Genomic DNA, 25,636 nt, shown 5'->3' on the forward strand with positions numbered 1-25,636 from the left:
GTTTGATTGTTATGTGGGGCTGGCATTATTTGCTGTGTTGCCCACCCCTCAGTTAGAGTGCTCCTGTACTGTAAGCGTGACTAAGACCAGAGGGATTGCACCCTCTGATCTTGGTGACGTCACGTGGCAGACACTGCGTTCCAGCTTGACGCGCGGAGATCGACCGGTCCCGGAAGACAACAACCGGCTTCTTTGTCCTCCAATTCCATCTACCGGCTTTAGTCACCTCTTCTCCCGGACTCTGGACATTGGACTCAACCACCATTTCCCAGCATCAGATCGAGCCTACCATTTTGTACCTCACGTGAGTTGTTATTTTTTGTGTGCCTGTTGGATTAAAAATTTACTGCACTTAGAGGCGCTTCGCCTGTTTGTTTTTTGAAATAAGGTATGGAACACTGGACCTATTGCCTACTACAATACTGAGGCTAGCTGGGATTGGGAGGGCTTGTATAGAGGGATGTCCCAGCTGTTTTTTTGCCAGTGTCCATTCACCCGAGGGTAGCTGCATATAACCCAGTTGTAAGGATTAAAGAAGCTTGTGTCCGTACTTTATTTCAAGAAACAAATTTCACCGGTAAGTCAAATATATATTTGTGTGTTGTTATTTTGAGGAGACAGCAAATTTACACTGTTATACAAGCTGTACACTCACTACTTTACATTGTAGCAAAGTGTAATTTCTTCAGTGTTGTCACATGAAAAATATAATAAAATATTTACAAAAATGTGAGGGGCGTACTCACTTTTGTGAGATACTGTATATTTGTTAAATCAAATCATATAAATAAAATTAAATAAGGAACAGAAAGCTGTAAAAATGCACATGTTTTATCAAGCACTTTCATGTAACCTTCCATGTATCCACAATAGTGAATCAAATTGTGTACTCTCTAAAAATGACGATTTCTAAATGGGGCAAATCATTTGGGAATTGGGGTGTATGTTTTTGAACAGATATACATTCCCTATAAATAGGTTCTGTCGTGGCCGCCTTGTTTTCCTATATTATTAAGTCTAAGCTAAAAATATAGTCTTGTATGATGCATTTCTCCCACACATATGGAAGTGATTCTTGTATGTGTTGTCACTGCTTCTGTATGTTTAGGATCATAGTATATAACATTAGTGGGCCCTAGGAGCAGAGGTCACGAGTGCAACCCATATCTTATTTTCTCAAGGAAGCAAAACTCAGATAGCTTGAAATATGTGTGGTTTTCTAATGTCAGTACAAATGGATGCTAAAATGCTTTTTTCCTAGTTGACTTTTAACCACTTAAGCCCCGGAAGATTTTACCCCCTTCCTGATCAGGGCCTATTTTGCGATTCGGCACTGCGTGACTTTAACGGACAATTGCGTGGTTGTTGCGTGGGGACGCTGTACCCAAATTAAATTGACGTCCTTTTTTTCCCCACAAACAGAGCTTTCTTTTGGTGGTATTTGATCACCTGTGCAATTTTTTGATCATGTGCTATAAACAAAAAAAGAGCGACAATTTTGCAAAAATAATATTTTTCACATTTTTATATATGAAATTCCCCCCAAAAAAATGTAAAAATCAAAATTTTTTAACATGTTAGGCTAATTTGTTTTATGCTACCTATGTTTGGTAAAAAAAATCGCAAAAAGCGCATTTTGATTGGTTTGCGCAAAAGTTATCGCGTTTACTAACAAAGGGAAAGATTTTTGTCATTTTTATTGTTTTTTTTTTTAACGCGTAATGGCGGCGATCTGCGATTTTTTTTTTGCGGTACTGCGACATTGCGGCAGACAGATCGGACCCTTGACTGACATTTTTGACACTTTTGGGGTTACCAGTGACATTTCTACAGTAATCAGTGCTATACATATGCACTGTTACTGTAAAATGCTACGGTTAGTGAAGGGGTTAACTTTTTTTTGAGAGGGAGGGGTTAAGTGTGTCCCTAGGGGCGTGATTCTAACTGTGATTGGCTGTGGCTTGAGCTGTAGGAACAGTGATCAACGGTCCTACATAGTAGAACCGTATGATCACTATTTCTACACAGGGGAGAATGACAGGCGGCTTGTTTACATCAGTTGCCTGCCTTTCTCCCTCTCCACCCGACGATCGCGAGTGACCGGCGGACATAGGGTCCGCCAGTCACACGCGCGGGGGAGTCCGTGACCGCGCGGGAGCGCGCCTCTGGTGGCGCGCGCTCGCTCCCCAGAGTCTCACAGGCTAGTGACGTACCGGTACGTCACTTTGCCTGTGAGGGGCTGACCGCCGCAGTATATGTACTTGCGGCGGTCGGCAAGTGGTTAAAAAAACATCGAAGGAACAGGTTGGAAAATTCTGCTGAACGGATGATAAATTGAAAGGGTAATGTGTTTCCCTCCCATTGAAAATTGAACTGTTGATACTGTGCATACAAACGAGAAACAGATTCATTTATGTCCATTGAACGATTTATCGTTCGAAATGCGGTCATTACATGATGGCAATATCATTTGCTCTTATGACTGTGCGTTAACTTTTTCGAAAACATGTTTGAAAGATTTTTTGACTGGTGAATGGCTAGCATAAAATTCAACAGCTGCCACACTTCAGCTCTGAGGGCCGGTTGCACTGTGTATTCCTATGCATTTTAATATGCAGTTTCATACGATATGCAATTTCACCCATTCATTTTGAGTGGACGGAAATCACACCACACCAAAGGTAGTGCATGGACTACTTTTGGAAATGTACTGAAACCACATTGTGTGGTCAGTTATTTAGCTGTGCTTGAACTCATCCTGCTCTCCTCCAATGATCAGACTTGTTCTGACATGCCCCCCCCCCTGCACAGTCTATCCCTGGGAAGACCAATGTGCTGCTGTTTCTCCTTCCCTAGCTCTAACATAGCTGGAAACAGAGGGCATGTGATCACTTATAAAAAAAAAAAAATTGAATGGGTTGTTTTAGAAGGTGAGGTTTTTTATACTGTACCTTAATATTGTCAACTGCTGCAGATCGCAACTGCGGTGTGTTTGTAATGTGGCGTGGCAAGCGCGCACAGAACACCAGTTTCCTGTACCACGTTCTGGTATGAACCTGTCCTTAGTGCAGGGCTTGACAAATTTTGTTTTGGATTTAGGAGCCAGCTAAAAAAGTTAGGAGCCGGTTTGTGCGCGGCAATATGTAACGTGTATAAACAATTGGCTTTTTATGTGTAGGCGCCTCAGTTTGTGCGTTTTATGTTTGTACATGCTTATATGTGCCTGTCTCACCTGTGCTCCACTGAATGTAATGTTACATTCTTTCCTGGCAATGCTGGCTGGGAAAACTGTCAACAGTGATCTGGGTTAGGAACAAGATGGGGAGGAGAGCGGACGTGTGTCCACTCTCTTCCCACCTCTCTACCCTGCCGCACCCACTATGCTGGTCCTGGGCCGGCAGATGGGCAAGCAGAGCCCGGGAAACATAGTCGGAGTGCACGGGGGCAGGGGGGGTGGTGGGGACTTTAAGCAACACAGTGAAAAGCATGTGAACCATCTCCAGTAGGGCACAGGCCCAAGGTAGAAAGGCAGCATCACAGCCTGTCCATGACCTGGCCACCATATGCATGTAAAGCCTGGTACACACCTTCAGTTGATTGAAAAAAACAGCTCAGGTCAAAGCTGCTGTACTAGCAATCTGATCTCCCTAGTACAGCGATCTCCCCTGCTGAGCCGTTGTGTTCTAAAAGGGGGATCAGTTGACTCCAGTCAACTGATCGGGAGCTGGTCGACTTCTGGTTTTCCAGCATGCTTATTCGACAGAAGCCAGCTGAACGGCTGGCTTCTGTCAGACCGGCTTCTGTCTGATGTTTGATGGTGTGATATGCAGCGGCTCACTAGGGAAGGATGGTGCAACAATGTGGGGGTGATAGGAGATCCAGTGACTTCTGCCACTTGGGTGCCCCTTTCACACGGGTGCCTTCACTAAGCGGAATCAGCTTGTTCAGCCAGGGATCTCTCTGCTGACCCCCGTTGAGCAGGCAGGTAACAGGTCCATGTACGCTCCGCTATGCATAGCGGACACAGTCACACTCTCCTTTATAGGGCAATCGGATGGAAACGGACCGCCTGTTCGTTTCCTTCCGATGCCATCAGATCTGATCGTCTGGACCGATGGAAAATAGGACCACCATTTGTCTGTATTTGGCAGACAAGATTGGATCGGTGGACATGTGTCCGCTGACATCTGCCACTCCATAGAGAAGATTGGCGGGTCCGATCAGGTCTGTCTGAAAAACTGGCTGGCGGACCTGCTCGGACTGCTAATGTGAATGGGACCTTTGGCTGCGTGGCTTTGGCATGGCAGGGAAAGAGTGCAAAACTGAAAAGAATGTAAAATAATAAAAATGTATTTTTAATGAAAAAATAATAATATTAAAGGAATGGAAAACATCAGCATTAGTTATGTAAGTCCTTGATAAGCCTTTAGCGTTCCTTGGAGGTCCTAACACCTGGGGTACTTTTTAATGCAAATTCCAACTTCAGGAAGTGCTAAAGCTTTGCCTGATCAGACCAGCCCCGGTCCAGTCAGAGAATACTTAAAGCTGGTGCAAGTATGTGCATACACCTTTGGATACCTACACTTCATATCAGTAGATTTCAGAATTTTAAAATGATAGTCTATTAATGCACATACCCCAGAGTAGGGCTGGGCGATAAAACGATAACGATATGTATCGCGATAGACATGTGATCGATATCAATAAAAAAATTGTTCGATAAAACGTTCGATATTTTTCCTTAAGCAGTCTCACTCATAGCGCTGCAAGTCGGCTTCTATTCCTCCTGCTTTTTCTCTTTTTTACAGTTGGAAGTTGCCGCCTACTTGCTCGGAGGCTATGATTGGATAGCGGTTAGGTACTGATTGATTTTCATTGGGACTTTAGAGGCGTTTTTCGATTGGTCCTGGATTCATTTCCGGTTCATCCGAGGTACGCTTCCTCTGTCCTTAGCAATGTGCGGTTGGCGCTAGCGGTGGGGGAGGTGATTGGCTGGATCAGACGCCGCTCCTCCCTTTCCGACTCTTGCAGCCATTTAATGGGGTGATCGGCGGTCCTGAACCACGCCCCCTGATGACGTCACGCTTTGACGAAACCAGTAGGGGACCGGTGATCGTCCGCCCTGTGTATACCCTGTAGTGTCCTCCTGTTTTACATCGCAGGAGACCGGGCTGCAGCTACCGCACCATTCATTCAGAGATCCCCGCAGGATTTTACCTGGATGTGGAGGTCACATCTTTTCAACTTATCACCTGAGCTTCTTATTGGACTTTTTCCTCTCCACTGACTCTCCTTCTACTGTTTTTTCAGTACACTCTGATACATTGTGGAAATTCATCTATATATATATCAGTGATTGCCTGTTTTTGTGTTTTCCATCAAGCGCTGCATACTTCTGTTTTCATTTTTTCTTCTTCGTCGGAAGCAAACAGAGGACGCGAAGCAAGTATGGTTGTGTTGACATTTTATTGTCTTAAGAACTGAGGGGATTATGATCAGAGGAAGGTTAAGTTTAAAATAAAAATGTTTAAATGTAACATTTTTCTCCTGGTCCTTATTTTAAATGGGTAATAAAAAATATCAATAATTATCGATATCGACCGATATGAAACACTGATATCGTGATACAGTTTTCAGCCATATCGCCCAGCCCTACCCCAGAGTGCCTTACAGCTCTTCATGTATGGAAGCAAATCTGTGCTAAACCTAAATATTGAAACCATAAATCAAAAGGTAATTGCAAGTACCTAGAGTTGTCAAAACATACCTTGATAAATCATCAGAGATATCTAGCGGGTCCCAACACCTGGAGCACTCTGTTATGCAAATTCCAACCTCAGCAGGTCCTCTACCTCCCTTTTTTACCTATTAAGCAGAGAGATCATCATTCTCAGTCATGGGCCTCTAAGGAAATTTGGAAGAAGGAAAAAGCAAATCAAGTTCATCTGCTGAAATTGGAATGTGCATAAAAGAGTGACTCACATTGAGAGACCCAGTGGTGCTCTAAATATTTGTTTAAAGCATGTACAAACATCATGTGTCAATTGGAATTTAATTTTGCTTTTATTATACTTAGTATAATAATTGTCAAACTTGTGACCAGCGGCTCTCGCGCACATGCGTGAGAGTGACGTCACGTGGCTGCGGCCAGTAGCACAGCCGGACTCCGCAGACCCCGAAGGAAGAAGGGCAAAGATGAATGCGGCTTCCGGCGGGGAAGACGCAGACTTCGTTTGCAGGTAAGTGTCACATAATGTGCTAGTATGCTTTGCATACTAGCACATTATGCATTTACTTTGCAGGTAACCAAAAAGAAAAAAAACATTTACAGAGCTGTTTACCTTTACCTTTAAAATGGTTGTAAACTCTTACATTTACACAATGAAGACTGTAATACACAGAGATGAAACAAATCCTCCTACATAAGTTGTTCATATGCAGTCTTCTTTTCTCTACATCCATTCAAAGTGTAGAAATGATACAGCTTCTCTGACCTGTCAGAAAACATGGGGTGGAGAACTAAAACTTATACACTGCAGATCTCAGTGAGGAGCTCTGAGAGCTGATTAGAGGGAAGGGATACTCCCCCCCCCCCCCTTTCACACAGGAACAGAGCTGAGGCTGTTAACCACAGGCTGTGTGCTGGAGATCTCTCCCATGTCACCTTTTTTCTCTTGATATGAGGAAAACCGCTTAGAAGTGACTCTTGCAGATAACAGAGGAACATGGCAGCAGACAGATATGACACTAAGGGCTCATTTATACTTGTTTTGACTTAATCACACAATAAAGTGCCTACCTCTTCAACATGCTTTTTTGATGCTTCTGCGATGCTTCAGTGGTTTTTCGATGATGCTTCGGTGATGCTTTTTTGAAGCTTTAATAAAGCTTGGCAGATGCCCTGTATGTGTCTGGATATCTCATACCTGCAATTTCTCCAAAAACAAAACAAAGCTGAAATAAAGCCTCTCAAAAGCTTCAGGTGCTTCAAGCGAGCTTTGTCATAGACTTCTATGGAGACTTTGAAGACGCTTTGAAGCACCACTAAAGCGACATTGGGTATAATTTTTGAAGCGAAGCAAAGCAAACTCAAGGTGTAAATGGGACTTGTAAGCTAACCATTTTATTTAGTGACAGGAGCTTTGACTGGCATTCAGGGAGCTTTAAAAAAAGAGTGTAGGGTTCATTTACACTTGCTTCGCTTTCAACACAATAAAGCGCCTGCCGATATTCTACATGCTTTTTTGATGTGCTTTTGATGTTTCTGTGATGCTTCGATGATGCTTTAAGGAAGCTTGGCAGATGCCCTGTGTGTGTGTGTGTGTGTGTGTGTGTATGTGTGTGTTATTTCATACCTGCAATACCTCCAAAGCAATGCTAAAGCTGAATAAAAGCCTCTCAAAAGCTGCAGGTGCTTCAAGCGAGCTTTGATGCTCTGAGGCACCACTAAAGCAACATGAGATATATTTTTTGAAGCAAAGCAAACACAATGTGTGAACAGGACTGTAAGCTAACCATTTAGTGAGAGGTGCTTTGATTGGCGTTCAGAGTGCTTTAAAAAAGCATATACAATGCCATGTTTTGAAGCAAGTTTAAACAAGCCCTTAGTACTTTGGATCGGGACAAATACACACTATAGAGGGATATGCTTTGTTCATATTTCATGTCTGAGGTTTACAACCACTTTAAAAGGGGATATGATTACAATGTATAAATATATCAAAAGTGACTTTGGCAACTGTAGTAAACTGTTTAAGTATTGTAAAGTGGACATGCAGTCCTGTACTGAGGTTTGAGAAAAGGAGGTTTACCTGTAGATTGCAAAAAGGGTTCTTTACTGTTAGAGCTGTTAAAATGTGTAACTTCCTTCCTCAGGAAGTGGTACTAGCTGACAAGGTTTGAAAACTTCTAAAAACTTTTAGATGTCTTCCTCAGGAAGCAAACTTGTAAACTATTTAACTTTCCTGTCAAATACACCTGTAAATACCTTGCCTTATTCCTGATAACTTGTCCCCCAATGTCCAGTGCGACTGTTGATCTGGGTCTTTGTTGACCCATATGTGACTTGGAGGTCAGCCTTAGGAAGCAGTGAGAGCTGCTGGGGACCCAGGAGATCAACACTTCCGGAAATGTCATTTTCCCAATAGTCAGGGGACAATTGTTTTTTGGAATAGAGTGGTTTTGAGCTGCATAGGCAGTGGGAGAGGCAAGTACTCTCACTCTTCTTTTACAAGTATGCCTTCCCTGGGAGTCTTTTGTATTGTTCAAGGTTGCTTTATCCGCTTGCCGACTGGTTAACTTGCATATATATGGCAGCAAGGTGGCTCTGCTGCGCAGGATCACATACCTAGTATGTCATCCCACACTTCTGGGTCTGGGCTGCGCACTAGAAGCAGCCACCTCCCGCTGTGAATATACACATGGGAGCCAATGTGTGGGTATGGCGGACTTAGTGTCCACCAGCACCCGCCAATGCTTTGGTACAGAGGCAGAGCGGCGGTCTGCCTATGTCTATGTAAACAAGGCAGATAGCCGTTCTCTCAGTACAGAAGGCATGGATCCTGTGTCTCTGCAAAGCAGGGGCACTGATCCATGCCTTCCCCTAGTACAATCACCTCCCCCACAGTAGTAAAACACCAGCAAGGCAAACAGTTAACCCTTTGATCGCCCCTGATGTTTAACGCCTTCCCAGCCAGTGTCATTGGTACAGTGACAGTGCATATTTTTTTAGCACTGATCACTGCATTAGTGTCACTGGTCCTCAAAAAGTGTCAATTAGTGTTCGATTTGTCTGACGCAATATTGCAGTCCTGCTCTAAGTCACTGATCGGTGCCATTACTAATAAAAAAAATAAATAAAAATATTCTATAGTTTGTAGATGCTATAACTTTTGTGCAAACCAGTGGATATACGCTTATTGGGGGTTTTTTTTACCAAAAATATGTAGCAGAATACATATTGCCCTAAACTTCTGAAGAAATTAGATTTTTTCATTGAATTTTTTTTTAATAGCAGAAAGTAAAAAATATTGTGTTTTTTTTTTAAAAAATTGTTGGTCTTTTTTTGTTTATAGCGCAAAAAAATAAAAACCGCAGAGGTGATCAAATACCACCAAAAGAAAGCTCTATTTATGAGGAAAAAAGGAGAGAATTTTAATCTGGGTACAGTGTCGCACATGCGCCCAAATGTCAGTTATATAACGCAGTGCCATATCGCAAAAAAATGGCCTGGTCATGAAGGGGTTCCAGATTCTGATAAGCCCCACGCCCGCAGACCCCCACAACCACAGGCCAGGGTTGTATGGGATGAGTTCCTTGTTCCCATCAACATGGGGGCAAGGTGCTTTAGGGTGCCCCCCACCCGAAAGCACCCACCCCCCCCCCCCCCCCATGTTGAGGGCATGTGGCCTGGTATGGTTCCGGAGAGGGGTGGGTGGGGACGCTCACTTGTTTCTTCAAAACCATGTGCCGTGACTGGCGGCTCCCGCGTGCATGTGCGGGAGTGACGTCAATCGTCTATGGCCAGTAATACAGCCGCAGTCCACAGACCAGGAAGGAAGACGGGTGAAGATGGATGTGGCCGGCAGCAGGGCAACGCAGGCTTCGTTGCAGGTAAGTGTCACATAATGTGCTAGTATGCAATGCATACTAGGACATTATGCATTTACTGCAGGGGATAAAAAAAAGAAAAAAAGGAAGAGTTTACTTCCTCTTTAAACACCATGTTCCCCTTTTTTTCTTCCTCTTTATTTCTCTGTGAGTCTCATGCATCCCCAGGATTGGGAGACAGATATAAATGAGTTGTATTACAATTTCCGTGTTTTAGCATTTATTGATGTGTTCATTTGGTGCTATTATTAGGGGTTAAGTAGGTTTTGGTTAATGGTTTTTGGGATAGGTGAAGGTTAGTATCTATTGCTTTTGGGTGTGATAGTTGTTGGTACTTTATGCATCCAAAACACCTATGCCAATTTTCACAAGCAAGAAACACATGGATGTCCTAACCTCAGTGGAAACCACATTAAAGACAACGCATTTAAAACTGCACCTTTATTTACACACCACTGTTATATTTGACTTCTGATTGCTCCATGCTGTCAGGAATGACCGATTTAAGAGAAACTTGGCAGAATCGATTGAGAGCAGACATGCTTCTCTTGTCCCTAATATATAAGCGCAGCTTATCTCTAAAGGTTTCTCCTAGAAAGCTGTAAATGAGTGGGTTTAAGCAACTGTTGGAGAACGCTGCCAAATTTACAATGTGACCTGTGAGCGGGTGGTTATGCCTGAAAGACTGATTGTTCTGCTGGTTATCATCATTTTGGAGAAGTCCGATACTAATAAATACGTTCTCTGGCAGCCAGCAGATAAAGAACACCAAGACAACAACTACGATCATCCTCATGGCCTTCTGCCTCCGTGGTCTTAGGTTTCGCTGTTTGTGAGCCCTTATCAAAACACGAATGATTAATGAATAGCACAGGCCAATAATTACAAAGGGAATAATGAAACCAAGGGTAATTTCCAACCACTGGATCGCCTTAACGTCTGCAAAGCAGAAATGCCTGTCCTCGGTGTGCTGTACTTGAACTGCTGTGAATGGCAGCAAAGTGGCAGAGATGGACACCATCCAGATGAGTCCACAACTTATCCTGGCATGCTCCTTAGTCCTAAAGATACTGGATTTCATGACTTTTGTCAGTGCAATATACCTGTCAAAGCTCATCCATGTGAGGAAGAAGATGCTGCTGTACATATTAATTTGAAGGAAAAGGGACATAAAAGTGCACAATATTGTAATATCATAATATTTCTCGCTGAGGTTGAATACTTCAATAAGAGAGTCTGCCACAAGGATGAGGTCAGCCACTGCCAAGTTGATGAAATACAAGTCCGGGATGGTCATCTTTTCTCGAAATCGGATATTTACCACCAGGATCATAATATTTCCTATGAATCCAATTGGGAAAAGCAGAATAGTGTAAAGACAGGATAAGATGAGCCCAATAAAATAGTGCTTGTTCATATCCAATAGTCTATTCGCAGCCAGGCTTTCGTTGCTATAATGTGATATGTTCAACTCCATTAACGAGAAGTTCCAAGTGACTAATGGTACTGCGGTGCCATACTCATCCATCATGGGACTTTGATTAACGGAAAATGTGTGCCATAAAATAAAATGAAACCTGTGTAATTATCCATAGTGTGGTCAGCACAGAAGACTGCCTTACTGTATAGCCATGGCCTTCTGGCAGCAGTCAATTACAGTAGATCATTTCACGGCTGCTGCCTCCTCCCTGGACCACATTCGAAGCTCTGTGTGTACATAAAAGCATGAGACCACTGCAAGCCACAGAACTCCCGTTAAGTCTTCTGGTTAGCTGCATTTTCATAAATTGACTGATGTACAGCTTGAGAGACTTGTATAAATAATATAGAGAGTATGCTCTTTGAATTGCATGTTCTGTTCTTCAAAAGGCTGTGTGTTTTTCCTGTAAGTTAGTCTGCCGAAAAAGACAAAATGTATTTTTAGTTTACATTTTTCCAGATATTAGGCATATTTTTGCATTAACGCCTTACCTTTTGACCTTTTAATTTTCATGAGATTGTGACTTAGAGATCGGAAACATTATTTGGTTGAGAAAACCCTTGAATCATTGTGTTGCCACCTTTGACATATCCTGAGAACTTTAGAGCCCAGCAACATCATTTTTAATCCTAGTACATTGCTATTTTGTTTATTGGGATGTGGGCAGCTACTCTGGTTAGTCATATGCGGCCACTGTTTCCTTGTGCCCAACTTACAGCCTCCAGTTCAGGTCTAGAGCACACCAGGCTACATAGATTAGATGGAGTTGGGGTTTAACACACATTTATTAACTTTACAAAATGTCATCCTTTTGAATTCCACAAGCCAGCCCTTTCTAGAGCTGGTGCCTCTCAATCTTGCCACTAACAGCTCTGGCCCCCACTGATTATCAGGAACAGATGGCCCTGCAGCCTTTAGGTGTCAGCATTCTACCTTTTTAAAATTGTAATTGTCCGATAAAATACTGTTAAAAAAGTGTACCAAAAAAAAGCCTTAACCACTGTATTATCAGACTGTATTACCCCTTCATTACCAAGCCATTTTCAGTTTCCATTGCTGCGATACTTTGACAATTATTCCATCATGCAACACTACCCAATTTACTTGTTTCCCTTACTTTCTGTTAAACTAAAAATGACAGGACATTACCAACACCCCCAAAATGACCTCCTTTTTAGAAAGTAGACACCCCCAGGTTATCCCATATTTGCCACAATATTTTTAAGAAATTGAAGGTGGTGAAGGGTTAATATATACAGGTCACTGACGAGGCTGAAGATCAGATATGTAGGGGTGAGGTGAGGGGTTAAAACAATACTTTCTCTGTAGCTCATTGACAGACGCAGACTTCATGATTGATATCAGTAGGGTTATACTGCCCCCTACAGGAGTAGGACAGTAGGCAGAAAAAAAGTTCTGGCTACGCCTATGGGCAGTCCCAGGGGGTATACCCTCTCACTTCCTGCTATAGGATGACAGTTTTTTTCTGCCTAGTCAGGAGTAAGGACCTAAGTTCCTTGCTGGGATCTCTGGTCCTGGCAAGCCTTTTTAGATAATTTTTTTTTTTTTTAGCTAGTTTTTTCTCCGGATTGTTCCTGTGAGATCTACAAGCAATTATGCCGGATCTGGGCGACGGGCTGGATGTTGAGATCCAGTGGTCACCCCAGCCGGCCAACGAGTGTGTGCAGGCCCTAGCTCCGTGCTGGGTCGGCCGCGACATAGTCCCACTGGATGGGGTCTTTCCCCGCGAGTTAAACGTCTCGCCAGGTCGCTTACAGCCGGTCTGAGCCCGAGTTGCAGCGTCCTTTTTCTGCCGACAGCCCCCCAGCTCGGTGGAGGTTCTGTCAGGAGTTGGCGCCCGCCTGTTCCGGTATGGTGAGTAAAATGTTCCCCCTCTCCCCCTGACGGGTTTTGGGGTGGACGCGGGCACCTCCCTGGGATGGTCGGACCCTCAAAAATCCCGGGTTCCCCTCTGTCCTGTAACGCACCCCCGTCTATCTGCCCCCCACCCCCCCTTACTAGTAGGGATGTTGGGAGGTGACTCCAGGGGGCTGAATCTGGGTTACAGGCCGCAGATGGGAGTGTGGGGGGGTGCGCCGTCGGTGACGCCCAAACGATCCTCAGCCGACGGACCTTGGCTCTAGGAGAATGGTCTCTCTATCCGAAGGTGTTCCACCTAGTTGTGCCCTAGTTGGGGCACTCCAGATAGGGATCTGTTGGCGTCCCGGGTCCACAGTAATGTACGGTGGGTTGTGGCGGCCCCCGTTTGGTCTGTATGCCTTTCCTCCTCTTAGGTTACTACTGAGACTTCCTCTCAGGGAGGACCTGCTGTCAGGGGCCAATCTTTCATCCTGTTTTACGGTCGCTGGCTTTGATGGCTTGGCTGTTTATATCCGGGTGCTGAAGAAAAGGGGATTGTCTGCTTCAGTCATTCCTACTCTGCTCACATTGAGGAAAGCTACTTCTTAACGATCAAACATCGTACGTGGAAGTCATATGTTGTGTGGTGTGCATCTGTTGGGGTTCCCCTAAGCTCTTGCTCGGTTTCTTGATTGTTTGCTTTTTTTCCACAGGGAGTTGATCGAAAAATTGGCCTTGAGTATATCGAGGGTCAGGTCTTGGCCTTGGCAATATTCTTCCTAAGGCTATTGGCCACCTTTTCCCTGGTGCGTACTTCATCCAGGGGGTGCGAAACCTGGTACCTCCGGTGCGACCTCTGTTACCACCTTGGGAACTTAATTTGGTGCTGTCGGTTCTTTAGGACCCTCCCCTTGCAAATTTTCAGGGGATTCCCCTGCTTACCTTGTCCCACAAGGTGGCCCTTCTTTGCAGCTATTACTTCTGCGCTCAGGGTGTCGGTGCTGGCGTGTCATTCCTTCTATCTGATGGTTCATAGGGATACAGTGCTACCTCGTCCGGAACCGTCCTTCCTTCCGAAGGTGGTTTCTGGTTTTCACTTGCATGAAGATGTCTTGTTTGCCTCCTTGTGTCCTCAACCTACACATCCGAAAAATTGCATTGCATGCTTTGGTTGTGGTTCGGGAAATCTGGGTGTACCTGGCAACTATTGACTCTTTTCCTAAGTCAGATTCCTTTTTTGTGCTCCTGGATGGTCCTGGGAAAGGGTTGCCTGCGTCGGCTGCGACTGTTTCCAGATGGGTCAGGCAGACGGTGGTACAGGATTATTCGATAAGGGTCAGGTTCTTCCTTTCCCTGTTCAGGCGCTTTCTGCTCGGGCGCTTAGTGCTTCCTGGGTCTTTTCGCCATCCAGCTTCTGTACTTCAGGTTGGCGAGGCGGCTACCTGGTCGTCTGTTGCCGTCTTTACAAAGTTTTTATAAAGTTGATGTGCTGGCATCTGCGGATGCCTCTTTTGGCCGCAAAGTTTTGCGGGCTGCTGTTTAAGGGGGCCCTTAGTCTCCCTTGAGGGTTTCTGTTTCTTACGTGGGTCTCATCTTATTGTTTCGATGAGTCCTGTGTTACCTGGTTGGCTATGTTTAGCCTTGTGGATTTGTTTCTGCTGTCCCACCCCTCATTTATGGCACTGCTTTGGGACGTCCCTACTGATATCAATCATGAAGTCTGCGTCTGTCAATGAGCGACAGAGAAAACTGGATTTTTGACTTACCGTAAAATCCTTTTCTCTTAAGCTCATTGACAGACGCAGTACCCGCCCCTCTATTTTTGAGTTGGGTTGGTATGATTTCTCTGACACTGCTTTGTTACAAAATTGGCATCCTATAACAGGACGTGAGAAGGTATACCCCCTGGGACTGCCCGTAGTCGTAGCCAGACCTTTTTTTTCTGCCTAGTGTCCTACTCCTGTAGGGGGCAGTATAACCCTACTGATATCAATCATGAAGTCTGCATCTGTCAATGAGCTTAAGAGAAAAGGATTTTACGGTAAGTCAAAAGTCCAGTTTTTCATCTGCTGCTGTCCTGATCAGTACGGTGTTCAGGAACTAACTAATGACTCATTTATTAGTTCTATACTGTTTACATCTGTTAGACCAATCACAATGATACCAAGGTACAGAGCTGCTTGGATCAGCTCTATACTCAGTGTCCATGCACCGAGGAGTGTGGTTTTAACCACTTCAACTCCATAGGACATACCTGTACATCCTCAGGTTGAAGTGGTTATACCAGGATGATGGCTACAGCCATCCTCAAAAATTTTCAGCCAGCAATGGAATTTGTTTTAGAAGTTATTCAAGGGGCTCGACCCAGCACCGCCACTGCTCAGTGCACTTGTGAAGTGAGAGGGGAGGATGGTACATCCGTATCCACCTCCCCTCTATGATGTAAGCAACTGAAAGCAACAATGATTTTACCGTTACCAGCTTGTAAAGCATCTGATTAAACCAATCTCGGTTTGATTAGATGGCTTTGAGGGCAGAAGAGAGATCCGGGGTCCTATATACCCCAGATCTCCTTGTAAAATAGTACTTGTCACTGCCCATGATATCACAAGGTCAGTGACGCTATTAAGGGATGTTCATCTTTTGTGATAGCAATAAAGCTGATCCAAACATTTTTTTTTTTAAAGGGGCAGTGTAAAAAAAAGTTTTAAGTAAAATAAATAATAACTTTTTTAAATTTCTAAGCTCCCCCATTCTCCTGTGCTAAGGCAGAAATGTAAACACATATACGTTAGTCTTGCCCACATATGTAAACAGTGATCGCATCACATTATCACTGTGAACGTCAGAGTGAGAGCAATAATTCTAGCACCAGACCTCCTGTTTAACTCTGTTAACCTGTAAAGGCTTTTAAAGCGTCGCCTATGGAGATTTTTAGGTACTGTAGTTTGTCACAGTTCCACGGGCATATGCATTTTTTAAAGTGTGACATCATCTTTAATATTTTACTAAAAATTGGGTATTATATTGTTTTTTGTGTGCCCTAAAATTCCTTAATTCATTCACTTTTATCGTGCAACATTAATAAACTGCAACAACCAACATTTTATTCTCCAGGGTCTCTGCTTTCAAAAATATATGTTTGGGGGTTCTATGTAATTTTCTATCAAAATTTTTTTACATCTGTGAGTCAGAATTGGCCCCGTGGTTAACTGCATTGCAGAAATAAGTGTCCTCCACTTTATTTAAAGCTGTAACAGCAGTAGTAAAGTGGATAAAAAATGTAGGTATGCAGATTAATCATAGAGTTTTGTTCAACTTTACTAATAATATGCTGATGCTGTTAATTTGATATGGGCAATGATCCCTGGTCAGAAAAGGGTTAACACAAAAGTCAGCTATAAACAAAACTGATATTCACATTTTTTTTCTACCTGCCAAGATTTGTATTTCTGTTCATCTTCTCTTGTAATTCACCCACTTTCACACTACGTAACACACTATATCACCAAGGAGTGACACCACTCTCTGATGTTGCACATGTCCTTTTCTGTCATTATACAAGATCCATTCTGCTCATTTGATACACACTGGTACTGCTTGTGCTCTCACCACGTAAAAGCTTTTTGAATATATCTCTCCCAAGCCTGATGATTGGGATAAAAACGTGTGGCAGTTTACAGATAATTATATAGGGAAGGACCGCTGATTTGCCTTCGCCAGCCATATACACTGTTCTCAAAGTTAGCTTGTCTTTGCAGATTGAAAACCAAAATAAACCCAGCCTGTAAAACATGATGTATACTAATCTTTATGGTGGTTCATGTGGTGAAGCTAATGTCCACAATACTTACCTCTCCTTCAAAAGTCCGAGGTCTCCTCCCAGCTCCACCATCTTCTTCCGGCTTTTTGCAGGTGCCAGGCTGTGGCTGTCTTTATTGGCCTTTATGTGATGACGGTGCTTATGCGCATGCTTAGGAGTGCATTCATCCAGGCACAGGATCTGTGCCAAAACGTAGACTGAGCTGCACATGTGCAGCTCATTGTACATGCTAATAAAAAAAAAATCAGGCAAGTAGGTCTCTGCAGAAGAAAAATGTGCCGTCTGCAATAAAAAGCCTAAATTCTTACAGTTTTCTTATCTAAAACTTAAATCCTGCTTTAAATTTGTGCTGTGTTGCTAATCCTCAGCCGCTACAGATATTTGACAAATCCAGATGTTTGAATACTTCTTGCCAAGTGCTCTGGTTTATGTTCGCAGGCTTGTATGTCCTGTAGTGACATATCAGCTGGTGGGATGAACCACAACATACACCTGGCGCAGTAGCAGGTACACTAGAAATGTTGAATACTTGCAGTGACTGAAGAGTAGCAACACAGCTGAGTTTTAACACACAGGCCCTCCCTGGACAGCTAAGTAGATAGCATTTCAGGATCACTTTAGTCACTTGACCTCCCACAAGATTTACCCCCCCCCCTTCATGACAAGGCCATTTTTTTGCGCTACGGCACTTACAATTGTGCAGGCGTGGGACAATGTACCCAAATAAAATTTGTCATTTTTTTCCTACAAATAGTTTTTTTTTGGTGGTATTTGATCACCACTGTGTTTTTATTTTTTTGTGCTATAGACAAAAAAGTTCCACAATTTTAAAAAATGTTTTGCTTTCTGCTATGAAACACATCCAATAAAAAAAATGTAAAAAATCTAATTTCTTCATTAATTTAGGGTAATATGTAGTCTGCTACATGTTTTTAGTAGAAAAATCCTATTAAGTGTATATTGATTGGTTACGCGATTGTTATAGCTTCTACAAACTATGGGATATATTTATGGAATTTATTTATTTTTATTTTTTTTGTACTAGTAATGGCGGCGATCAGTGACTTATATTGGAACTGAAATATTTCGGCTGACAATTGGACACTAATTGACACTTTGTGGGAACCAGTGACACAGTAATACAGTGATCAGTGCTAAAACATATTCACTGTCACTATACTAATGACACTGGCTTGGAAGGAATTAAACATCTAGGGCGCTCAAAGGGTTAACTGTGTGCCTAGCTAGTGTTTTTGTGTACTGTGTTAGGTGCTTTTACTAAGTTAAGAGATAGATTTTGTTCCCTGAACTCAAAATCCCCCCCCCCCATGAGAAGGAAAAGCCTTGTTTACAGATCCTCGTTATTTTCCTGGTGATCAGCAGGTGCCGGCGAGCATCGAGAGCCTGGCACCCGCAGATCAGCTTCTGTGAATAATCACAGCAGAAGCAGGCCACCTTCAGCGGGCATGTGCCCTTTGCAGCTGAGAGTGCTGAATCACATATATACGGTTGTGCTCATAAGTTTACATACCCTGGCAGAATTTATGATTTCTTGGCCATTTTTCCCGAGAATATGAATGAGAACACAAAAACTTTTCTTTCACTCAAAGCCATTTATTATCAATTAACTGTGTTTACTCTTTTGAAATCATAATGACAACAGAAACTACCCAAATGATCCTGATCAAAAGTTTACATACACTGGTAATTTTGGATTAATAACATGCACAAAAGTTGACACAAAGGAGTTTGAGTGGCTATTAAAGGTAACCATCCTCACCTGTGATCTGTTTGCTTGTAATTAGTATGTATGTATAAAAGTTCAATGAGTTTTGGACTCCTGACAGACCCTTGCATCTTTCATTCAGTGCTGCACTGACATTTCTGGATTCTGAGTCATGGGGAAAGCAAAAGAATTGTCAAAGGATCTGTGGGGAAAAGGTGGTTAAACTGTATAAAACAAGAAAAGGGATATAAAAAGCTATCAAAGGAATTGAGAGTGCCAATCAGCAGTGTTTCTAATCAAGAAGTGGAAAATGAGGGGTTCTGTTGAAACCAAAGAACAGTCAGGTAGACCAACTAAAATTTCAGCTACAACTTCCAGGAAAATTGTTCGGGATGCAAAGAAAAACCCACAAATAACTTCAGGTGAAATACAGGACTCTCTGAAAACATGTGGTGTGGCTGTTTCAAGATGCACAATAAGGAGGCACTTGAAGAAAGATGGGCTGCGTGGTCGAGTCGCCAGAAGAAAGTCATTACTACGCAAATGCCACAAAGTATCCCACTTACAATATGCCAAACAGCACAGAGACAAGCCTCACACCTTCTGGCACAAAGTCATTTGGAGTGATGAGACCAAAATTTTGCTTTTTAGCCACAACCATAAACGCTACATTTGGAGAGGAGTCAACAAGGCCTTTGATAAAAGGAACACCATTCCTACTGTGAAACACAGAGGTGTATCGCTGATGTTTCGGGGATGTGTGAGCTACAAAGGCACAGGAAGTTTGTTTAGAATTGATAGCTAGATGAATGCAGTATGTTATAAAAAAATACTGGAGGAAAATTTGCATTCATCAGCCCGGAAGCTGCGCATGGGACGTACTTGAACATTCCTACATGACAATGATCCTAAACACAAGGCCAAGTCGACCTGCCATTGGTAACAGCAGAATAAAGTGAAGGTTCTGGAGTGGCCATCTCAGTCTCCTAACCTCAATATCACTGAGCCACTCTGGGGAGATCTCAAAGGTGCAGTTCATGCAAGACAGCCCAAGAATTTACAGGAACTGGAGGCTTTTTGCCAGGAAGAATGGTCAGCTTTACCATCTGAGAAGATAAAGAGCCTCATCCACAAATACCACAAAAGACTTCGAGCTGTCATTGATGTTAAAGGGGGCAATGCATGGTATTAAGAAATGGGGTATGTAAACTTTTGATCAGGGTCATTTGGGTAGTTTCTGTTGTCATAATGATTTAAAAAGAGTAAACACAGCTGATTGATAATAAATGGCTTCAGCCAAATGCTAACCACGAGTTAAAGAAAAGTTTCTGTGTTATTCATAATCTCTGAAAAATGGCCAACAAATCATAAATTCTGCCAGGGTATGTAAACTTATGAGCACAACTCTATACGTGATTCTGCACAGGAGAGCCGTCCTGTAGCAGTAAAACTACTATGGAGCGGACGGTAAGTGGTTGATGGTAAATCTGGTGCTGCTAATACATGCTAGTTTTACAACACTATGCTTTACCACTATCTCAAAATAAAGGGTGTACCTCTTGTTTTGGGGCTTTTCGCTGGAGATGATGACCTATAAATGCAGTTCAATTTAAAGGGTTAGTTCACCTGAAAAAAAAAAAAAAAAAAACAGTCCCTATACACAACTGCATCACCCTAAGCTAATCCGGTTTTAAAATAATGCTTTTCTTCTGCTAACGTACTGTCTTCTTACTAGGACAGAGCAGCTGTTAGAGCTAGCACTCCCTAGTGCTACCGGAAGGAGCACTGCATTTTTCCTGAGGGCTGCATCTGCGCATTGTGCTCTCCCACTCCCCTGTTGCAACCGTTGAGCTCATCTGAGCTGACAGGAGAGAGAGTGCAAGAGCAACCTTCTGAAAAAAGGACAGTGCTTGATGCTGTATTGCTTGGAGCGGTCCTATGATTGGATAGTGATGATAATAAGCAAAAGGTTAGTCAATGAAAGTGGCTCTGTACCATGTCATCACTGTTACCACTCAGTGCTAATTATGGGCAGAAAGTACAGAGCCAATGAGTAGCTCTCTACCTTGTGAAAGCTATGACCAGTCACAATGTTCAAAAATTTAAACAATGGTTGTAATGAGCAGCCAGCACTCTCCTTCTCCTTCCTGCCATACGCACAATCCAGCTGTGTGGGAGAGCTGGCTGCTCATTGTAACCATTGTTCCAACTCAGTTCACAGCAAAGCTCCAATGAATCTACCCAATCACATTGTCCCAACACATGTGATTACAGCCAGCGCTAGTGTATACAGTTTGCCTAGAGGTGCTTATTGGGTTATGTTTCCCCATAATCAGGAAGGGTAGTAGATCATTTTTCAAAAAAACAAAACAAAAAAATGGAGATCTTCAAAATAGTTAGCATGTCTCTTAATAAATACTTTGTCTACCTTCCAAAAAAGGGTAATTTTGGAAGTGTTTTTGTCCTGGCATTTTAAGGCCTTAAGAAATGTGATAGACAGTTGCAACATGAAGGTTCATTAATATCAAGTATACTGTATATACTATTTAAATATTGTAGAGGCTTATCAAACTCAGTTTCATTGTGGGCTACATCAGCAGTATGGTTGCCTTCAAAGGACCAGAATGCAGAGTTTGGGAATACACTAGATACAGAGTGCAGAATTCAGGAGTGTGTTTCGTATAGAGTGCAAAGTTAAAGGAGTAAACTACGTGCAGAATTTAGGGGTGTGCTATGTAAAGAGTGCAGTTCCAGGAGTGCCCTATGCGGAGTGCAGAGTTCAAGGGTGCACTACATACGGTGTACAGGGTTTAGGGGTGTGCTACATACAGAGTCCAGGTTTTAGCGGTGTGCTACGCCCAGAGTGTAGGGTTTAGCGATGCACTACGTACAGTGTGCAAAGTTCAGGTTTGCACAGTGTGCAATCCCATCTCCAATCCCCCCCCCCCCCAGCTTCCTCGCATTTCTACTCTAGCCTACCTACTGGCTCTTGTACCTTCTTGTGTAGTCAACTGTACCTTTCCTTGCAGGGAGACCATAACGGGGGTGCCTCCTAAGATAAGGAGGAAAAAGAGACAGAGGCCACTGAAGAGTTCCTTATGATGTAGTAGTTTAGCAGATAATTGGTTGAAATATAAGAAGAGAAGGTAAAATGCAATGGTGTACTCACATCTCTGAGGTTTCTGAGCTCCGTAATAGGGGATCAGACAACCTTGAGTGAAAGCCTGCAAGGAATATGACTGTCTCTATGCAGAGAAAGGTCGCTTGCAATGCTTGTTGGGGCGATCGATACGGTGGTGGGAGAAGGTTTAGGTTCTCGTTATTGACCGAACTTCTACTTAAAACTTTGAGCTCCAAATCTAGGTCTGGAAAAAAAATGGAAAAGGTTTGTCCCAGCCCCCCCCCCCCCCCCCCTTCCCCCAGCTCTCACTAATGCACCTGCAACCCAACCCTTCTCCTACCATGTTCAAAGCACCCAAACCATTTTTTATTTTGAATCAGGCACATTTTTGCTAGTAAAGAATAAAACCAAAAATAAATGGTCTATTCCGATTGCTGTGGATAACTGTCAGCTTGTATAAATCTTAACTCAACATATGTGGATAAAGACCAATCAACTTATTGAAAAATTTGTTTATTGTCAGGCAATGAATTAAGCAGATGTGTACGGAAACCATCTACTTGCTTATTGAAATGAATGCAGGAGGATACTAAGGAAAGGGACAATTTACTATAATGTGGGTAAATGCACTGCCTTGCTGTGGTCAAGCATATTTTCTGTATCTTTATGTAGTTTGTAGGAAAAACAAATTTCATTTTAAGATTTTTCCTGTGGCTATGTGTGTGTGATTTCACCTCTCTTGTAATTATTACATTCTATTTCGTTGCTCCAGCTGAGATGCCTTGAGAACCGGTTTTCTCTTCTTTTTTTTTTTTTTATGAAAAATCAAATCTCTATTTATTTGCATTGGATGGGTACAGACTTCATCCTCTATGTTTTATGCTTTTCTAAAAACCAGAAAAACAAACTTGTTGTTTAATCTTTAGCCTGGATATCCCCAAAGGACTAAATCATGGTTTGTTTAACCTTACTGTAGACTTCAGACATGTAAATGCTGCACAACTATCTGTAGATTTTTTTTCTTTTGACATAAACATACATGCTGCGATTGACCAAGCATGTATTTGTCAGTGCAGGTGCGAGGAGGAGCACAGCATATACCATTCCACTGCTTTAAAATAGTATCAGTTTGGAATTATTTGCATGGCTGACAAGATTGGATAGCTTAGGGCAGCCATTCTCAACCAGGGTTCCTCCAGAAGTTGGTAGGAGTTCCTTGATATATCTAATGGTGCCTGGATAGTTCCAGGGACAAAGCCAGCAACATGACACCAATGATCTTTTTGGCTGTCTGTAAGGGCAGCATTATTCCTACTGTCAACCAATATACTGTAGGTAGATTTTTTCCTATTAAACCTGATTAAATACAATTTGCGAGGAGATTTCCAATGTGCAGAAACCTCCCCCACTTAACAACCCATATCCACAGGTACAATCATTACTTCCCTTTTTCCACCCTGCTAGTATTAATGAGGTTACTGGATTTTTATCTAACTAACTAACTTTTGTCTATTCTACGCTCTCTAACTCACATCTTCCTCTCCCCCTCTTCTGGCATCTTCCCCAATTCTCTAAAACACGCGCTAATCACTGCCATCCTTAAAAATCCCTCACTGGACCCCACCAATCTTCACAATCTCCACCCCTTCTCCTTGCTCCCCTTCTCCTCCAAACTTGGTCTACAACCGTCTGAGTGACCATCTGACTAAGAACAATCTTCTTGATCCCCTTCGCCCTCAACATTCCACTTAAACTGCTCTCCTTAAACTCACAAATGACCTACTAACAGCAAACACCAATGGACACTATTCTGTACTACGCCTCCTGGACCTCTCTGCTGCCTTTGACATAGTAAACCTACCCTTCCCCCTCAAAAAACTCCACTCCCTTGGCCTATGTGACTGTACTGTTCACTGGTTCTCATCCTACTATCCCAACGCACCTTCAGTGCTACTTACAACTCCTACTACTGCCTCTCCTCTTCCTTTCTCTGTTGGGTTCGCCCAAGGTTCTGTTCTTGGACTGCACCTTTTCTCAATCTACACCTCCTCCCTGGGTCAGCTCATTGCCTCCCATGGCTTTCAATATCATCTCTACGCTGATGACACCCAAATCTATCTCTACACCTCTCTGCTCACTCCATCTGTCTCCTTATGCATCACCAGCTTACTAACAGACATATCAGCCTGGATGTCACATCACTTCCTCAAATGCAACCTATCCAAAACCAAGCTCCTGATATTTCCTCCCCCACGTTCCTCTTCCCCTGATTTCTCTGTCAACATCAATTATCAACCCATCCGCCCATGCCACAAGGTCCTAGGTATAATCCTGGACTCTGAACTATCCTTTCAGCCACACATCCATTCACTGTCCAAAGCTTGCCGCCTCATCCTCCGCAACTCCTCCAACACCGCATCCACCAACACCACCAACTCCACCAACACCGCATCTCCAAGATACGCCCCTTCCTAACCAATGATACAACAAAGCTTCTAATCCACTCCCTGGTCATCTCTCGTAGATTGATTACTGCAACTCCCTTCTCATTGGCTTACCTTTAAAAAGGCTATCCCCCCTTCAGTCAATCATGAACGCTGCTGCCAGGCTCATCTACTTTGCAAACTGCTCTGTGTCTGCTACCCCTCTTTGCCAATCCCTCCATTGGCTGCCACTCAACCAAACAAATTAAATTCAAGTTACTAACCATAACTTACAAACCCATTCATAACTTGGCGCCCAGCTACATCACTAACCTGGTCTCAAAATACCAACCAACACATTCTCTTCATTCCTCCCAAGACCTCCTGCTCTCTAGCTCTCTTGTAATCTCGTCCCATGCTGACCTCCAGGACTTCTCCTGAGCCTCTCCTAACCTCTGGAATGTTCTACCCCAATCTGTCCGACTATCTCCTACTTTGTCCACTTTCAGACGATCCCTGAAAACACATCTCTTTAGAGAAACCTATCTGGCAACCACCTAGCAACTGTACTTTTATTTTCTCCATCAGCCCATCCCCTACAGTTATTACCTCTTGTATCTCTTGACCCTCCCTCTTAGATTGTAAACTCTAACAAGCAGGGCCCTCTGATTCCTACAGTATTAAAGTGTATTGTATTTGTACTGTCTACCCTCAAGTTGTAAAGCGATGTGTAAACAGTTGGCGCTACATAAATCCTATATAATATATAATAATAATAATGTAATAATTACCTTTTTTTTTTTTTTTTTAAGGGTTCCCCCGAGACCTAAAAATAAGGGGTTGCTCTGGGGTAAAAAGGCTGGCTTAGGATGTCTGTAGTAGTCTTCTGGTTCCAGTAGACATGAGACTTATCTAGTGGATCAGATAATCATTTCATGTGTGGGAGCACCTTTAAACAAATATGGTTGCCTCAATGTAAAACAAAATATTCCATCTGTTAGACAGCCAGCCAGACACACTTTTGCCACAGACTACCTCTTAATAAGAATGTTTTGAACATGCAGTATTTGATGGTTTGTCAGCAGAAGCCTCTTCACCTATGTTTCATCTCATTGATTTTTCTGATGCTTATTATAGCCCTGCTTTGTTCATCCCAGGTCTTCAGTAAGATCTCCTGGGCGAATGGGGGATTCCAGGTGTTGCATTGTTGCTAGAAGTGTCTGTGCGACTGTATCTGAATGGGTCTGTGTGTACACAGCAAAACATCGACCTCTCATCAGTTTAAGGTGTTGACTTGTTATGAGCTGATAATTTATTGTGCATTCTGGCTTTATGCCGCTATTAGGTGCGCACTTTTTTTTTTTTTAGGAAAAAAATGGTAACTGCACCTTTTTGATTTATATTTTCTGAGAAATAGTGTACTATAATTGTGTATATATATGTTTCACTAATTTTAACTTGGAAAATAATTTTAGGAGATCCCTACCTGTACTGACTCACCCTAACCCTATTGCATCTGAACCTAATAATCCTGTCTCTAGTGTACCGTTTGAGATATGCTGACCATGCATGAATAGGATTTTTTTTAACAAAC

The 25,636-nt window shown here is 42.9% G+C and overlaps 2 protein-coding genes across 2 annotated transcripts in view; one reads left to right on the forward strand and one right to left on the reverse strand.

The window, feature by feature from the left end:
- The window catches only part of CHLSN (cholesin), a 693,214-nt gene that overhangs the window by 129,641 nt on the left and 537,937 nt on the right, over positions 1 to 25,636 (forward strand). The gene's annotated exons all lie outside the window — the stretch shown is intronic.
- Positions 9,920 to 25,636, reverse strand: part of GPER1 (G protein-coupled estrogen receptor 1) — a 37,728-nt gene continuing 22,011 nt past the window's right edge. Inside the window, exon 2 of the mRNA XM_082261868.1 lies at positions 9,920 to 11,504. Within this exon, the coding sequence (XP_082117994.1) occupies positions 10,055 to 11,140 (1,086 nt within the window). The 5' untranslated portion in view covers positions 11,141 to 11,504 and the 3' untranslated portion in view covers positions 9,920 to 10,054. The remainder of the gene's footprint in view (positions 11,505 to 25,636) is intronic.

This window comes from Pelophylax lessonae (assembly GCF_965119305.1).
Source record: "Pelophylax lessonae genome assembly, chromosome: 6".
NCBI lineage: Eukaryota > Metazoa > Chordata > Amphibia > Anura > Ranidae > Pelophylax > Pelophylax lessonae.